This window comes from Camellia sinensis, chromosome 14 (genome assembly GCF_055761805.1).
Source record: "Camellia sinensis isolate YWXY chromosome 14, ASM5576180v1, whole genome shotgun sequence".
Taxonomy (NCBI): Eukaryota; Viridiplantae; Streptophyta; class Magnoliopsida; order Ericales; family Theaceae; genus Camellia; species Camellia sinensis.
Window position 1 is genome coordinate 60,739,463 of NC_138974.1, and position 18,446 is coordinate 60,757,908.

The window sequence follows — 18,446 nt, forward strand, 5'->3', positions numbered from 1 at the left end:
AGCTGCGTTTTACTTCATGACAAAAAAAGCCATGACAGCAATAAACGCAAGAAAATCATTTGGGAATTGAGAAAAACATAGGCCTGTGAAATTACAAAACTACCCTCCATATTCAACCATACACATGAGTAAAAAAGTAAGTTTTCTAAGTTCGACAGGAGTATTTTGATCATTCTAATGTGATGTGACACTATAGAAAATATTAAACTAAAAAGTCAAAAAGTAACTTTTTACCAATTTCTCAAATTAGTTTCTAAAAAAACTAAAAAACTTAGTAAAAAGTCAAAAATCAGTTTTTTATCAACTTTTCAAAACACCTCTTAAGAGCATCTCCAACGGTTAACCTAATATTTCACCAAATCTGAGTTAAAAAATGGCCATTTCCTGAATTTGATACTTCACGCTCCAACGGTTCACCTTCATCAAATCTCAGTCAGGACAACCGGATGGTCGACCGGACCGGTCGACCGGGTAGAGGAAATTTTTTTTTTTTAAAACCTTTCTGAACTGTGTTGAACCAACCACTGAACTGTTTGAACCAACCAACGTGAACTGGTAGGGGGCGACCGGTTGGTTGACCGGCCGGTCGACCGCCCGGTCGACCGGTAATCTTTATTTTTTTTATTTTTTTATTTTTTTATTTTTTTGATTTCCCTCCGTTTCTGTTCCTAATTATTTTGCTATTTGTTTTTCCCTCCATTGGTTTACCAAAATCTCATATAAACACATTATTATTTATATGCCAGACAACTACACAAGGATCATATCTTAAACAAAAACAGAGGGTAATGGATACTTTGAAATCCATAATATTTACTTCATTTTCATCCTCTTCTTCTTCCTCCTCCTCTGATGAGGAGTCTGATGATGAATATATGATCACACTTTTAGCAGCTTATGAGCAGAATACCAGTAGTATGCTTCAGATTCTTAAGTCAAGTGATAGCTCAAAGAAAATAGGGGGTTCTATTGTAGGTCACAAGTATATACGCAGAGATAGAAGGCAAGGTCATGACAGATTGTTTGCAGATTATTTTGCTGCAAATCCAGTGTATTCACCTACAATATTTCGGAGACGTTTTCGAATGCGTCGTCCTTTGTATTTGCGAATTTTGAATGCAATCGAAGCACACAATTCATATTTTATTCAAAAACAAGATGCAGCTCATGTAGTTGGATTATCTGCCCTACAAAAAATGACTTCAGCGATGAGAATATTATCATACGGTGTCGCAGCAGATGCAGTTGATGATTACATACGTATTGGGGAAAGCACTGTGATTCAAAGTTTGCAACAATTTTGTTATTCAGTGATTGAAATCTTTGGAGTAGAATATCTGAGATCTCCGACACCAACTGACATTGCTAGGTTACTTGCTATTGGCGAGGTTCGGGGGTTTCCGGGTATGTTGGGAAGTTTAGATTGCATGCATTGGGCGTTGTCCAAAAGCATGGCAAGGTCAATACGTAGGCCATCAAAAAAAGCCAACCATTATTCTTGAAGCAGTAGCTTCTTATGACTTATGGATTTGGCATGCATTTTTTGGAATGCCTGGGTCACACAATGACTTGAATGTATTAGACCGGTCACCTTTGTTTTCTGATCTTGCCTAAGGTAAGGCTCCCCCTGTCCACTACACTGTTAATGGACATAGTTACGATATGGGTTATTACCTTGCTGATGGTATATACCCGCAATGGGCAACACTGGTTCAAACAATTTCTTCTCCCCAAGGAGCAAAGAGACAACATTTTGCAATGATGCAAGAGTCTGCCAGGAAAGATGTAGAGTGGGCATTCGGAGTCCTCCAATCTCGATTCGCAATTATAGGTGGTGCTGTACGTTTTTGGGATCCAAAAATGCTTGCCAACATAATGAAGACTTGCATTATATTACACAATATGATTGTTGAAGATGAGAGGGAGGAGCACCTTGATTTTGATTATGAAATTTCATCTACCAACACACTAGTGCAACTTTCCTCTACTCCTACCAATGACTTTGAATCATTTTTGTCTCGTCATTTAGGTATTAGGGATAAAAATGCATATCATGCCCTCCGTAATGATTTAATAGAACATATGTGGCATCTTCGCGGTGAAAACTAGATTCACCACAGATATATTTTGTAATTTTGTTTAGTAAAGAAATAGAAGGTTGTCTTGTTTGTAATCTTCATTATGATGCACTATATTAACCAAGTAACGCAGAAGTTATGTGATTAGATGTGCTATTGTAGTGATCCAATCTTCAATATTCATAATTGTTCTCTGTTCAATTTATAACAATCATCAAAATAATTTATTTCAGTATGACAATTCTGTTTTGGAGTTGCAAGTTTGGTTCACTATTGATTCCCCAATAAGTGTAGGAACACAAATATGAAATATAAAATATGACATATATGTTTTACATGAAATGAGTCTTATATGTGGATCTCATATCATGTACATCACATTTCGTATGAGACATATCTGTCTCGTGTTTTGTATTTATATTCCTACCATTACTCATTGATTTCCTTCCATCCTTAAACAGTGAATCACACATTTCCTAAGAATCTTCAATCTTTTATCAAATTAAAATTTGATGACAAATTTGGTAAAAATCACCTCCAATCTACATCAAACTTTTACATTTCTTTCATCAAATCAAGGCAAAAAAAAGCTTTTTACCAAATTCGTGATTCTCAAACTTTTGGGAATAGGTTTGGAATTTTTAAAAAGATTTGATGATTAAGGGTTTGGCATTTTTAAGAAGTGAGGATTGGAGCATTCAATTTTTTCATCAAATGAAGCATTCAATTAAGTAAGGGTCTGGCTCGTGGGATTCATCATGCATGCCATTATTTGTGCATTCGAATAATTGTTTTTGTAAGGATTTATCTTCAATATTTATAATTGGACTGATTGCATGCATTTCAGTATGTATATTCAATGTATTTGTATGTATATTTATTTTAAATTCAATGCATATATTATGTGTGCATTATTCAATGTATTTATGCCATACATTAGTTGTGCATTATTTGTGGCATCAATTATTTGTGCCATTCCATAAATTATTTCTGCATTATTTGTGGCATCAATTATTTGTGACTTTGATGTTGATGCATTCAACCTACTTTTCTGCCACATTCAACATTTACCCAACAGACATTGAACTATATATGGCAAATCATTTATTGAACCACCTACCATTCAGAAGATATCAATTCAACCACCTACCATCCTCTATATCAGCTGAACATTGCCATCACCACATTCACATTTCACATGTTTTCACTGAAGCCCTCTAACCACACACTCTACATTTTCAAGTGTGAATCCACATCATCATCACGAAAGCAGCATCAGTAGGAACAGAGGAACATGGCAGATCATCAAAACAAGGCAGATCATCAAAACAGAACAAAAAGGCAGCATTATTGGAGCAAGGTGATTCACGGGGCAACCGGCCCTTTCAAAATTTTTTTTTTTCGTTCCAGTGTGCATGCCACTCAATTCTTCAACTGGTTTACAGAAGACAGGAACATAATTTCACTATATGTTACTTTCATGTTTTCTAAATTAATGCAGTTTATTAAAACCTGCACCACACAATAATTGCATTTTAAGTTTCACTTGATGTTACTTTCTTCAAAATGCATGTAATTTATTAAAACCTCAACCACAGAACATGAGTTTATTTACTTTCATGTTTTGAAAATGAATGTTTTTTACTTTCATGTCTTGAAAATTAATGTAGTTCATTTAAACCTCAACCACAGAACAAGAGTTTAGTTTAATGTTTTTTAAATGACATTAGTTTATTAAAACCTCAACTACAGATCAAGATTTTGATTTTTTCTTCGTGTTACTTTAATGTTTTTAAAATGAATATAGTTTATTAAAACCTGCACTACAGAACAAGATTTTGATTTTTACTTGATGTTACTTTGTAGTTCTATAAAATAAATGTAGTTTACTAAAACCTGAACTACAATACTGAATTTTCAGTGCTCATGTTTTAAAACATGAGCTACATTCATTTGATATGTACTAAATAGAGAGTCTGCATGCTTTATACTACATTATTATGTTCTTAAATTTTCAGTGGCCATGCTTCATTAAAAATACATGTCTACATTTTAATTCTGAGTTCATGTTTTCAGTAAGCATTTTAAAAGACAGTGTTTATGTTAATTACTTCATTATAGCACATTTTTATTAAAATTCAACAGATATTTACATCATGCCTAGAACTAAAAGAGTGAGAACAGAAGCTGGTGAAAGTTCTAACCCTCAACGACGCGAACAACAGCAGCCTCAAAATCAGTCATATCCTACAGATGAATTTCTCAGTGAAAGTCATGAACTAGCCTTTCAAAATTTCTCAAGCCGACCTATTGTAACAGGGAGGAGGGTCAATCTGCCACCTCAATATGATGCACTACTAGTTAGTAAACTTGAATCAATTGGATGGCTAAATTTAATTAATTTACCCCAAAAGGTATATCCACAGCTAGTATCCCTTTTTTATGTTCACCTAAGAGTTACTCATGAAGAAGATGGAAATTTTACTCTTTTGTCATATGTGAAAGGAAAAGGTGTACAGTTTGATGTTCCTACTTTGGCACGCATTATTGGAGTTGAGGTAGGTGAAGAAAATACCTATTTTCAGACTGAGGCTGAGTTAGTTAATATTGTCGGTAATGGTTCTGATGTATATACTACTATATGTCAGAACAGATTTACTGGAACTAGTCTACAAGCAAGACATTTAAAATCTTATCTTCGGATCCTCCACCGGTGGATTGCAGAAAATGTCACTCCGAAAAAAGGACATCATGATACGGTCCCATATTTTAATGCCTATTTGTTATACTGTTTTGAGGTTGGGCAGAAGTTAGACGTGTCTTACATAATTATGAAAGAAATGGTGCTGGCAAATCAAGAAATGGGCCGGTCATTACTGTTTGGGGCGCTCTTGACAAAAATTTTCAAATATTTAAAGGTCCATCTTGCAAATGAAATGAAGATCAAAATCCGTTCACCCATTACGCAATATACTGTGAATCGTGCTGGTGCAGCCACCAATTTAATGGGAAATGATAATGCTGCAGAAGATTTAGAGGATGAAGTCCCACCAGATGATGGTCGACAAGATCCTCCTGTCAATGTGATGCCATCAACTGAACCACCTCAATATTGGACTGATTTTTTGGCCATAGAAGAACAACGTTATAATCAACGCGTTGAATGGGAACATCAAATGGCTAATCAGGTCAATTCGTTGGGTACTCAGTTTGAGACATTTGCCACTGCACAGAACTCATTAATTGAACAATTTGGTGAGTTTCGTTTGGACATTGGAAGACGTCATGACATGGCAAACAATCGCATTGATAGAATTGAGCATCGTGTAAATGACATATACCATCACTACTTCCCTCCTCCACCACAACCAGATAATGACTGCTGATCGGTGTGCCATTATGTGTTTCCATTGTTTTGTCTTGTATTATTTTCACAACCTTTTGTTAGGTAAATTTCTTTTATGAATGTACTGATTTTGTAATATTATGTGATATAAAATGATCTTGCTTCGGTATTACTTTAGCACCATCTTTTCGACCTTCACTCATACCATAATCTGTAATATGTTATTACTGTTTCTGATTACTTAAATTTGTATGAAAGTTTTTGAAAGGTGTAATGGTAACCAAAGAAAAGAATAAAGGATGTATTTATATGTAAGTAGTTATCTGTAATACTGTATGTACATGTACAACATATTCTTATTTGAGAAATCAGACAGGGGAGATTCATTGAGATGAAGATAAGACGCAGATTGAATGAAGGGTGAAATTATAAAACCTTGGAATTATAATCATCTATAACAATATGAAGATGTAGCCCATTGGACTTGTTTGCGTAACAGAAGAACAACACCCATTTAGATAGTTGTAGGAAATTGTAGAAGAAAATAAAATATATGAGCCCCTTATCTGACATATCCATGAAGAAGAATTGCATTCATGATAAGTACTTAGCAATTGGTGTGTTTTGTTTTTACCAATCAATATGGTATCCAAAGAAGCAGTAGAGAATAGAATGCAACCATCTCAAGAAACAAAAACTGAGAACAAATTAATTAATTTCTAATTTTACATAAATAGAAAACGCAAGTGAGACATTTCATATAATTGTACACGGTTTTTCCGTTTCCTTTTCCAATAGATGACACCAATAGATGAAACCAGTAAATACAGAACCTTTCAAGGTAATCTATTAGTTGTTCGAAATAAAATCTGTCGTTGAAGATCTTCGTAGTACGCCATTTGCATTGGATTTAAATTTGTCATGTCCATTGACATTATTTTATGATCTTCATTTTGTTGTTCTCTTTCATTCATCATAGATAGGAGTTTTAGTTGTTCCTCCCTATCTTCGGCCCTTCTTCGACGGTCTGCAGCTTTCTGGTTACGGTCGATCGCCTTTTGTTCATCTCGCTCAATAGTTCTAACAGAAATAGTTGATAACACTTCAACCATTTTGGATTGGTTGGCAGCCATTTCATCAAATCTACTATCGTGGGTTGTTTGATTCTTCAACTTCTCTTTCGCTGCTTTAGTACCAATTGGTCGTGTTGATGGATTAGATGGTTCTTCGTGCAGAACATTACTCTGGTTGGATTGAAATGCATTAGATTCTCCAGTTGGTGGATTAGAACATGGATAAGCATGTTGCGTACTCTTTTTGGATTGTGTTCGAAATTCATCCCACTTACAACTTCGGCGCAAAATATCCCAACATGTATCAAATGTGAAGTGTTTTTTCTGTATTACATGATACATCCGCTTTGCTTCAGCGACCTACAAAAAAAAAAAATTACAACAATTTTAATAACAAATATGCATTTAGAGAAGAAATTTGATATTTAATAACACAAATAAATGTTACATGTCTGCCTCAGTTGTTCCACTTTGTTGCCTCAGTTGAATTTGTTCAAGAAAACCACAGAATTTATTAATTGCCTTTTGCATGGCAGACCAACGGTGAGACAAAGAAATACGGTTTCGATTTGATTCACCACTCAATTGTGAATTAAAATTAACAAGTACTCATTCCCAAAATATAACCATAGTCTGACTATTACCAGTAATGGGATCTTGAGAGACTGCTAACCAAGATCTATATAAAGTTTCATCTTCTATAATTGTAAATGCTTTACCACGAGAAACACGAGAAGTTTCTGAAATGAAATGATTATCACTGCTCTGCGTGTTCTGTTCTCGCGAAGTTTCCGACATAAAATTAATATCAGTGTTGTGCTGAAACATTTGTAATTCTTCAAACATTTGAAAATCTTCCATAACTTCAAAAAAATACAGTACATACAATATGTAAAATAGTAAAAAATATTATAATGATATACAATATAAATTAAAGTTTCAAAGGAGAAAAATCACAGAAGAAACAAAATTCACAACATACAATGTAATGCTCTTCTCAAAATAAAAGACTCTGCCATCTTGATATACAAAACTGATATATTTTATAGCACACATTATCAACGGTAAATTTTAAAAATACTCTGTTCATGCAACGGTAAATTTATTAAAACGGCTACTTTTTAAAATATGTATATGAGCGGCAAATTATCAAAAGACTTTGTCCATCCAACGGTAAATTTACTGAAACGACTAATTTTAAAATATTTATATAAAAGATAACAATTTGAATTATATTTTCAATGAAATTGAAATTTATATCACCCTTCAAATTATTTCAAATTATTCCAAATCCACAAAATAAGCTATCTAAAAATAAACCTATCTGAAATTCTACTTGTTCAAACCAAACCTGTTGAAGGCAGTACCATTCTCATGCGTAGACCGGGCGACCGGATGGTCAACCAGCCGGTTGACCGGTTCACCTACACAGCTCAGGCCACGGACCAGTTCAAACCCATCAGTTCAGCCAGTTCAAACCCCTCACGGTCCAAACCCGTCGCCTAATCTGATGAACCGGTTGACCAAATCTCTTTCAACGGTCAGTAACAGTGATTTGGTAAAATCCATAACTTGTTCTCAGTTTGATACTTTTTTTGTTGATTTCTCATTTTGATATTCATTTGGTGCAACGGTTGGAGCATGAAAAAGTACATTTTTCATCAAAATTTAAATTTGATATCAATTTTAGTTCACCGTTGGAGATGGTCTAATATGTTAAATTTTTTGTGTTTGAAAAGATAATTATATTTTTTTATAATTGAATGTGATATTTACGAGAAAAAAATAAAATAATTATAAATTTAATATGATATTTTATCTTATTAACTATTTTAATGTATTTTATCTTATTAACTATTTTAATCTATTATCAATATTTGGGCTTTACCAACAAGGCCTCCGTATCACCGCATCCAAACAGAGATTTTCCCATATTTCACAATCCGTACCCAAACTGAAGCCGACACCCAAACTGAGAAATAACCGGTGTTGTTGTCACCTCTATCCCCCTCATCGCTCTACCGGTCTAGAGAGTAAAAAAACAAAAAACCCTAATTAGCTCCAACCAAGTCTCTAATGGCGTCGAAGTTCGGCATGGCCAGTGGCATACCAGAGCGTCGTGTTCGACCGATATGGGACGCTATCGACTCTCGACAGTTCAAGAACGCTCTCAAGCACTCCACTGCTCTGCTTGCTAAATACCCCAACTCTCCCTACGCTCTTGTAAGTCCGTTGGCGTGGGCGCGCGCGCGCACACACACACACACACGTATTGATTATATCTACATGAATGCAAGTGAATCATTTGAAGAAATTGGTGCGAGTGAAGTTGTTTAGAGTTATAAGAAGAATCAAATTGACAGATAAAGCTTCATTTTTTTTTTTTTTTGATGCGTCACTTGATCTTTAGTTAGCGTAAAGATAAGAATTTCAGTGTTCTTTTTGTGCGATTCGAATTTCAGAAGCATGGATTTGGCATTGTCGGTTTTCAAGATTATAGTGTTGAGCAAAATTTGAGTTAGGGTAACCATAAAAAAATTGAGTTTTTTTGTTTTTGTTTTTGTTTTTTTGAATTTCAGAAGCATGGATTTGCCATTGATGGTTTTCAAGATTGCATAATGTTGCCACCAAGAAAAGCGTACACGTATTTTCAGCCTCCACATTTAATTCTCTCTCTATATAGTTATTAATCTACAACGTGACATTTATTGATTTTCAATGAAATGGAGCATTTGTTTTGGATAACCGGAGTGTGTGTGTATATATATATTTCTGTTCTTTATTTCGTAAACTTTACCTTGGTCATTTGCATTTATCGATTATCTTATTGGCCAACTGTATATGTATACTTGAAGTGGTTGATGGGATAGTTTCCTTCCCGAATAAGGTTGTGAAGAGTCAAAATGAATTGAAAATCTGAAAACTGAAAGAGTTTTAGAATCTGAAAACTGAAACATTGGGTTGTGTAGAACGTGTGGTTAATGCAAAATTTTACTTTCCATATTTGTTCCCAAAGTCTGAAACCGAATCTGTTATTTCGAGGGGCAAAATTGGTAGCAAAAATAGCGTGGCGGAGTTCAAACCAACTTGTGTGCCCATGTCATATAATATAATTGATAGATGTTCAGCACATTAATGTATAAAAAGCATCATACGTGGTGTAAGGGTTCTCATTTTTACACTTTTAACTATCATGCAGGCACTTAAGGCTCTCATTTTGGAAAGGATGGGTAAATCTGATGAAGCACTGTCTGTTTGCTTAAATGCCAAAGACCTATTGCATACCAATGACTCTATCTTAATTGATGATCTCACTCTCAGCACGTTGCAGATTGTATTCCAACGACTTGATCATTGTCAGTATAAGTATTGCTTAGTGTGCATACATACGTGATTATATATATGTTTTTTTTTTTAAAATTTTTATATCAATAGATTTACATAGCTCAATAATTGTTTTGTGTCGGCAGTGGACATGGCTACTAGTTGCTACGAGTACGCCTGTGGGAAGTTTCCAAACAATATGGAATTAATGATGGGTCTTTTTAACTGTTATGTTCGTGAGTACTCATTTGTGAAGCAGCAACAGGTTGATGGTATCCTATAATCATATATATGTATATATATTTGTTATTTTATAACATCTATATGCATATGGGTTGTTAAAGTAGGATAGAACATTGCTTATTTACATATTATCTTTGTTGTCAGATTGCTATTAAAATGTACAAGATTGTTGGTGAAGAAAGGTTCTTGCTTTGGGCAGTCTGTAGCATTCAGTTACAGGTTCTGTTGACCTTTTGTCTCTCGCTCTCTTTCCTTTTTCTTTTGTTCTTCAGTTTTTCATGTAAATGTTGTCGGTTTTAGCACATGATGTGTCTATAGCATAAATGACAAAAGGTGCTATAATTTATGAGTAATATTAGTTCTCACTATGTCTGCCTTTACCTCTTACAATTCATGTGGTTAGTCAGGATTTTGTTAGAGAAAGATGGATCTTTAGTTAGTTCTTAAAAATTATGTAAAAAGTAAGGGAAAAGGCAAGGAACGTGAAGATAATTGTAGAACATCACTGTAAATTATTTGTTATTTGAAAGTTTGCTCGTTGTCTCATTTGACTGCTTATGATGATCGTGCTTCCTTGGCACCTTTTTCAAATTTAAAAGTTCTTAAACATTTATAGAAATGACAGAAAGAAAATTTACATGAGCAAGTTCTCAATGCACATTGATAGTTCATATCTTTATACATGCCGCAACATAAAACATGATTCACTATTTATTTATTATTATCTTTTTTTTCTTTTTAGCCAATGCTCTTGCAGATTGCCCATGTCTATTGCTAGATTTTTTTAGATAAAAGTGCATTTTTAAGTTCTGCTTTTTTAACAGTTTCTGTATAACTGTAGGTTTTATGTGGCAATGGGGGAGAGAAACTGTTGCTTTTAGCTGAAGGTTTGCTTAAGAAGCACATCGCTTCTCATAGCTTGCATGAGCCAGAAGGTGCACTTTGTTTTTCCTTTTTTGTTCATAATGGGAAATCAGCCAGATGACCGATGTATTATCTTTTTTGGTTGATCTTCAAACTAAATGATGGAATGTGTTGCAGCTCTTATTGTCTACATTTCTCTATTGGAACAGCAGTCCAAGTTTGGAGATGCTTTGGAAATTCTCTCTGGGAAACTAGGATCGCTTATAATGATTGAAGTTGATAGATTACGGATACAGGTACTTTCTGCAGCTTTATTTTTTATTTTTTGAAATCTTTTTATAATAATTTATGCATCTTAATTGGTGTTTATTCCACATATACCCATATGCTAGGTTACTCTGTCATTCCAGCATGTTTTCCGTGGATGTTTGGTTATTTAAATTTAATGGGTACAGTTCTTGGTTTCCATTTTGGATGTGTTCTAGAATTTCAGTTTTTGACAATTGCCAATTGATAGGCTGCACAGAGGGGGTAATACTCTACCTATTAACTTCTCTTCCCCAACCAGGATGGAAGCAAATCCAATCCCACATCTCTGTTTTTTGTTATTTTATACTGTAGCAACCTTTTGATCTTCAGTTCTGTTAGTTAGCAACCATTAGCATTTTATTTTGGGGTTGTGTGTGGATAAGTTGTCTCTCACCTAAAATTACTGAAGAGTTTGATGAGTCCTTTCCTTGTATCCTCTAAATAAACACATATTTGCTGCTATATCAGTGTCTTTCTTCCAGTTTTTCCAAATGCAAATATGATCAATTGTATTGGTCTTTCTCCTTGATTAGTTGATGAGAGAGAGGGGCCCGCTGATTCATTACTGTGAATTACATATTTCTCTAACTTTGTAACTATGTCAATCAAAACATTTGTCTGAATCTCTGTAATTCTGTCAAATAAGCTTCTTTTGCAACTGGTTTCTACCTTTTCACACGTATTTGCTACATTGTCGTTTCATTTCTTTTAAATGTGCTAGCATTCCATAGAGCTGATTGGATAAGATGGATCCAACAAAGTGGACCTGAAGTAATTTGGAATAAGGCTTGTTGAGTTGGGTTGATATTAATATTAAATGTGCAGCTGGTTCAAGCATATGCATTTTCCCATATGTGAGAAACATGGGCTCTTTTGGGCTAAAATATGAGAAAATTCAAATACTTGGAGCATCTTCATACCATTTCCCTTTGTTGATATGCTGCTTGATTGTCACTGTTCAAGGTTCAGATTTCCCATCCTTTTTTGTGATTATTGTATTTTTACGGTAAGATATTGATTCTCTTTAAGTTGATTGCTTTCCTTATATACTCGTACTTTAACTTCAAGTTGACAGGGAAGGCTTCTTGCTCGGGCAGGTGATTATGCAGCCGGCGCTGATATATTTGAGGAAGTCCTAGAATTATGGTATACTTGTGGAGACATTATTTGCTTTTCTCGATGATTTTCTTTTTATTTATTTTTTAACTAGATCTTCATTTGTACTTCTTTGGATTTGAACATCTCAAGTGTCTGAAGGGCATGCTTTAACTTGTTAAGAACAGCTTGCATTAGGTGAAGATAAGTGATAGATTGAAGTTGTTATTCATAAGAAAGTTCAATTTTGATTGTGTTATTTATTTATTTGGTTTGTGGTAGCGGTGGTTATGTTTGTAATAGTTTTGTCTTCATACTAATGTTGCTGGGATCTTCTGGGTTGTCATAGCCTCGGAATTTAACTTGGCTAGTTGGGCTGCTTGCTTGCTTATTTCGTGGACTAAATATTTTTTGTATAAACTTATAAGGATCAGGCTGAGCTTAATACAAGCCTATGACTTGACTTGATGTAGTATTCATTAGTAATGTGGCTCAGCAGCACACAGATAAGATGTGATGATGGCTGCTGATCAGCCAAGTCTTTCTTTTTTGCTAATTATTAAAAAAATTCTGACTTGTTCTTTTTCGCATAGTAGGGTTACTTGTTTTTAATTGCCAGTGGAATGTGCTAGGTCATGTGTAATTCTTGATTGAATGGATCAATCACTTTATGCCGTCCCAAAAATTTGGTCCTTCATGGTGTAATCAGCTGAGTTTTCCGTTTATCTTTTCCTTTGGGGCATATGGTTAGATGAGATCTCCTTGGTTTCCTTGTTCTCATTCTTACATCCCATGTCAACATTCTTCTACAGTTTTTCTGGGTTCTCTATGGGATCCTTGCTTGGATGCTACAGTGGGTTGAGATCCCTGCAACATCTGTCCACATATGTTTACTAAAGAATTTGGGTTGCTTGGATTGTATTATTCCTGACTCTTGATCAGAGTTTTAACTATCGGCTGTGACGTATAGCATCAGCCGATATGTAACAGGATTTTGAACTTCTGATAGTTTTATTCACCTGTATATCAGCCGATTCTGTCTGCTATTGTCCGATATAAGATCCCATCTCTGATACTGATACCAATACCAATTTTGATATCATTGCTTAAAATCATGCTTTTGATCGTATATTTACTTGCTCTTTCTGATAGGCGACACTATTGATGGTACCTGAACTTCTGCACATGCATTCTCACCATTTTTTGTTTCTTTCATCTGGCAGCCCTGATAATTTCGAGTGTTTCCTGCACTACCTAGACTGTTTGCTGGAGGATGAAAGTAGGTGGTGCAGTGGTGCTAATGATGATTCAATTTATTCATCCAAATCTGTGGACTGCAAGATTTTGCAATTGACAGATGAAGTGGTGCACATTTTAACTATTGCATTATGTCTATTATAGTTTGATACAATTTTTCCTGCTGCATTTGATTTTTGTGACTTGGATGTGCAGTTTGATTCTCGTATATCAAATGCGTCAGCTTTTGTTCAAAAGTTAATGGCTTCTGCTACTAATGAATCTATAAGATGTCCATACTTGGCGAATCTTGAAATTGAGAGGAGGAAGCTCTTGTTCGGAAAGGGAGACGAAGACAAATTAATGGAGGCTCTGATGCAGTATTTTTTGAGGTATATCACAACCTTATTTCTAATTTTTCTAATAAACTTTTAGAAAAAGTTAACTTTGCTCTACATCTACTCCTGTTAAGTCATTATTATTATTGTTGTTGTTGTTGTTATAGGCAAAAAAGGTATCATCAAGTCAAAAAACACCACAAGAGGGTGAACCCTGTACACACGAGAGAAAAAAAAGCAATAGCCTTCCTATAATATTTTATTTATACATTGATTGTTGTGGTTTAGTTGACTGTTTTCGTCTGATAATACAATCTGTTGTCTATTAAGAGTTTGCCTTGGTCTTGCAGTAACTTGTGACCACTGTGTAGTGGATTACATAGTTTCATTCAATTCTGCCTAAAGATAAAATAAAGGAAAAAGAAAAGAAGTGTCACATTGATATATTCTGATATTAAGCCCTGTTTAATTTGTGAATTAACCAGCTATTAACCTTTGATGACACAGGTTCATTTTCTGTTGCTTGCTTATCTTTACTGTCATTTGATTGACAGTTGATGCATCGAAGACAAATGCAAATTATTTGCTTTTATAATTCATTTATTGATTCTATACAGCTTCAGAAATTGATTATTCACATTATGCACGTCTGCATGTGGAGCATATCCTGAATTTTGCTTTTTTTCCCTTTCCACTGTACTGAATGTACAAAGTGATGCAACATGTTTTGACTTTTTAAGATTTTTGATTTCTTAATACAGGTTTGGTCACTTGTTCTGCTTCACCTCAGATGTCGAGGCGTTTCTTCAAGTATTAACCCGTGAGAAAAGGATGCAATTTGTGGAGAAGTTAATGGAAACCAGTGAGACCCCTGCAACAATGGCTGCAAAAGTGCTTGGGAAGTCATTAACACTCTTTAAAATTCAAGAATCTGTTGGCAACTTCTTCACTCTTCCAGTGAGTGGTATGTCTTTTGATTTTTCATTGTATGGATATATCCACAAAATCAACAAATTGGCTGATGTTTTGTCGCAGTTTTTCCTTGTCCCTCTTAAGTTATCATTACCTGGTCTTGTGGGCGGTTTTGAGGTTATGAAAATTCCAAATTTCATCAATGTTTATATTCTGAATTTTCTAGTGCTTTATCTTCATTTCATTTCTTTGTGATAAAATAAATTGTATTAACTAAATGAAAGATACGGGGTGGGGTGTACAGGATGTTCACTAATTTATTCCTCCACAAAAATAAAATGAAAAAAAAAGTACACGGAATATGCACATAAAGCGATTTGACAATAAATTATACAGAGGGCTGTGAGCCCTTTTAAAGTTGATGACTCAGTCCTTGAGCTTCATGAGTACTGTGATTGCGGCACTCCACTCACCGCCAATGCGGTAGGATTCCGAAATGTTTATTATTATTAGTGCTGATAGCTCTCTTCTTTAAAGCTTTTGCCGTAAAAGCTGACATTGGGCTATTGTTGTTTTATTTGCATCTTCCTGACCAGAAGGGATTTGCTTTGTTTGCTCTCCTAATTGTGGTGGAGCATCTTCTTGGATATCTTTAGTCTTGGGAGTCAACAAGACATGGAAATTGCCTTCCTGTTTTCCGTGAGAATAAAATAAGAACATGCATATGAGGCCTATAAGTACCACATACAGCAAGAAGCAAAGGTGTGATGTAAACTATGATTAGGGTTTGAAAATGAGTAATATGATTAGGGATCACATGTACTTCATTCATAATCAAAAGTTCCTGGGATATAAAAGGCCACCTATGTAGTAGCATGGTAGAGGAAATTGGAAATTTTCTCATCTTTCAGTCATCCGGCCAAGAAGGGGAAACTTCACTGATTTTTAGAGGATTGGCCACTTTGTGTCTACCCTTCTATTCTATCTTATAGTTTTGGTAAGCTTACATCCTAACCTTAAATATTCTTCTCAAAAGAGGATTCCAAACTACTTCAGTGTACCTCCTGTCCAAATCTTCTATCAAATTTTATCCAATGTTTGTACCTGTCTTTCTTTCTTGCCTAAATTTGATTGCTTCAAGGTCATCTTTAATCTGATGATTCATTTCCACAAACCATACCCCTTGTGGTTTTGACATTATTTAGCTGTTACCTCCTTCCGCCAAATTTCAGATGATCTGAAATGCCACATCCTCCATACCAGGAAGTTATGCTTTGGAGTCTGCATACATTTAAGCTAAGAAGTACTGACACTGACACTGACACTGACACTGACACTGACACTGACACTGACACGGACACGGACACGGACACGGAAACGAATATGGATGTGGATGTGGATGTGGATACGGATACGGCGGGGACACGGCAATAAAATATGTTTTCATATATTTTTATTTGCTATGGCGAGGACATGACAATAAAATATGTTTTCATATATTTTTATTTGCTATCTAGATTAATATTATATCGACAAACAATTAATTTTAATAAAAACTAACTCTAATTCTATTTTTTTTTTAAATTTAAAAAAAGCACTTTTAAATTAGTACTTACAGTTTATATCTTTTTTATAGATTATCTATTAAGGGGGTGTTTGGGAAGTTGGGTTGGAGAGCAAAATAGGCTAAAATAGCCAATACAGACAAAATAGGCTAAAATAGCCAATAAGATAGAATGTCATATTCAAACCATAATCATTTTACTTTTTCTCTCACAACCATCAAATCAATTACCAAAAAAATGCCAACTATCATCCCAAATATAACTTTTTCAGACAGGCTAAAATAGCAAAAAAATCAAAAAGCCAATCAAAATAGCCAAGTTCCCAAACGAGCCCTAAGTATTTAAATTTAAGAAAAAAATAATATACATTCAACATTCATCATTCATCATTCATCAAAAGCACTAAATAAAATGGAAGAAAAGACAACTTGACATGTCCATAGTGTGTCCCGAAGTGTCCCCGGCGTGTCCCTTGAGAATAAATTAATTAAATAAGGGGACACGTCACGTGGTGTCTCCCATACGTGTCTTCGAAGTGTCCTCGTGTCTCCGAAATGTCCATGTGCCCGACATGGATACGGCACTTGTTTTGAAGTGTCGGGTGCTTCATAGCTTTTAAGCCTTCTGTCCTGTTTTGTTTGCTTCTTATTATCTTCAATTTTAACTTCACTGTAGTTGCAAAAGGTTAAAAACAAAAAAAAAAAAAAAAATGGAAATTCACAATGTCAAAGTTTTTAGTGCTTTTGTGCTTTGCTAGTAGAATATTGACTCCAGCTCTTCTTCAGACCTTGAGCGCCTTGCTGTACAAATGGTGGAGATGTACTGTAAGAACCTTCCACTTTCAAAGGACTTGGATGTACAAGAGAGCATGCATGGTGAAGAGCTTCTGTCTATGGTGTCCAACATTTTGGTTCAGGTAACACAGGTTGCCTCTGCAAATTTGTATGGTTTTATTATCTACATCTCTTTATTTTGCTCTGTTTCTTTATTTTTTTAATCGTTAGTATCAGAACTATCAATTTGGCCCTGAAACCATCCAATTCATCCTGAAAGAATACACGCTGAGCATCAACTGAGTTGAGGCTGAGCTAAGCTCGGTGACACATTTGGCTGAAACTGATTTTAGCTTGAGCTTGAGCTGTGCTTGCTATTCTGAATCTCTCTCTCTCTCTCTCTCTAAATTCAGTCTGGAGCATCAACTGAGTTGAGGCTGGGCTAAGCTCAGTAACACATTTATCCTAAACCGATTTCAGGTTGTGCTTTTAGCCGTGCTAGCTAATCCGAGTCTTACTCTTTTTTCTCAAGCATCTGAGAACCTGAACTGTTGCTATTAAACTAATCACCACCACCGGTGAGTTTTCAGTATCTCAAGCCATAGCTGCGTCGTTGCCGCCAACCAGATTGTCATTATTACCAGCTTGTGATTATCCCATCCTTACCATATTAGTGTTTTTTTTTTTTTTTCTATTGAATATTAGTTTCTTTCTAATCTGAATATTAGTTTCTTTTTAAAGCTGACGAGTGTGTCGTGTTGGGCAGTGTGGATGCTGGTAAGTATTGAACACCAAACACTTGACCACATTGCCCTAATACTATGTATTTTGGGATGAAGTGTGTTGCACCTCTCTGTATTGTAACTCATTAAGATCATAGTAAAACCGTAGCGACCGTGGATTTAACCCTATTTTGAGGTGAACTACGTAAATCTGTGTGTTTTTGTGTGCTTGATTTAGTTTCTTGTTTTTTCTTGTTTGTGTTTCGTGTCTCACTGATTTTGGTTAGGTGTATCATTTCCAAACATATTGGTTATCATTTCTATATGGCGCTGTGTGACTGAGATTTTAAAGGCATCACATTGTTAAAAAAAGGGATGAATTTTTAGTTGACACTCTACGTACTCAGAAATAAATGTTAGAGATTGTTAAATTCTAATTTCTTGAGATATATGTTGTCAGACACAGATTGTTGAATTCTAATTTCTAATAATGGAGTCTATATCCTGAGTTGCTAGTTGTTCGTATCCATTATATAGTCTGTTCTAGTTTGACTTCTAGGCCAATGGA

The 18,446-nt window shown here is 35.0% G+C and overlaps 2 protein-coding genes across 5 annotated transcripts in view; both read left to right on the forward strand.

Moving 5' to 3' along the window:
• Nucleotides 1-788: 788 nt before the first annotated feature.
• Nucleotides 789-2,109, forward strand: LOC114306329 (uncharacterized). The gene is made up of 2 exons (XM_082904923.1): nucleotides 789-1,404; nucleotides 1,616-2,109. Exons 1-2 carry the CDS (start codon nucleotides 789-791, stop codon nucleotides 2,107-2,109), a joined length of 1,110 nt encoding a protein of 369 aa, XP_082761049.1.
• A 6,280-nt stretch (nucleotides 2,110-8,389) lies between these two features.
• LOC114261780 (N-terminal acetyltransferase B complex auxiliary subunit NAA25-like) overlaps nucleotides 8,390-18,446 on the forward strand; it is a 29,836-nt gene continuing 19,779 nt past the window's right edge. The window contains exons 1-12 of one of the 4 annotated variants that reach the window (XM_082905654.1): nucleotides 8,441-8,720; nucleotides 9,077-9,141; nucleotides 9,697-9,853; nucleotides 9,968-10,086; nucleotides 10,209-10,283; nucleotides 10,906-10,999; nucleotides 11,106-11,224; nucleotides 12,313-12,383; nucleotides 13,556-13,697; nucleotides 13,785-13,960; nucleotides 14,668-14,870; nucleotides 17,169-17,299. In XM_082905654.1, coding sequence (XP_082761780.1) covers nucleotides 9,724-9,853; nucleotides 9,968-10,086; nucleotides 10,209-10,283; nucleotides 10,906-10,999; nucleotides 11,106-11,224; nucleotides 12,313-12,383; nucleotides 13,556-13,697; nucleotides 13,785-13,960; nucleotides 14,668-14,870; nucleotides 17,169-17,299 — 1,260 coding nt within the window. In that variant the 5' untranslated portion in view covers nucleotides 8,441-8,720; nucleotides 9,077-9,141; nucleotides 9,697-9,723. Of the gene's footprint in view, nucleotides 8,721-9,076; nucleotides 9,142-9,696; nucleotides 9,854-9,967; nucleotides 10,094-10,208; nucleotides 10,284-10,905; nucleotides 11,000-11,105; nucleotides 11,225-12,312; nucleotides 12,384-13,555; nucleotides 13,698-13,784; nucleotides 13,961-14,667; nucleotides 14,871-17,168; nucleotides 17,300-18,446 lie in introns of all 4 variants that reach the window. The other 3 variants (XM_082905656.1, XM_028202087.2, XM_082905655.1) reach the window with 3 other exon arrangements.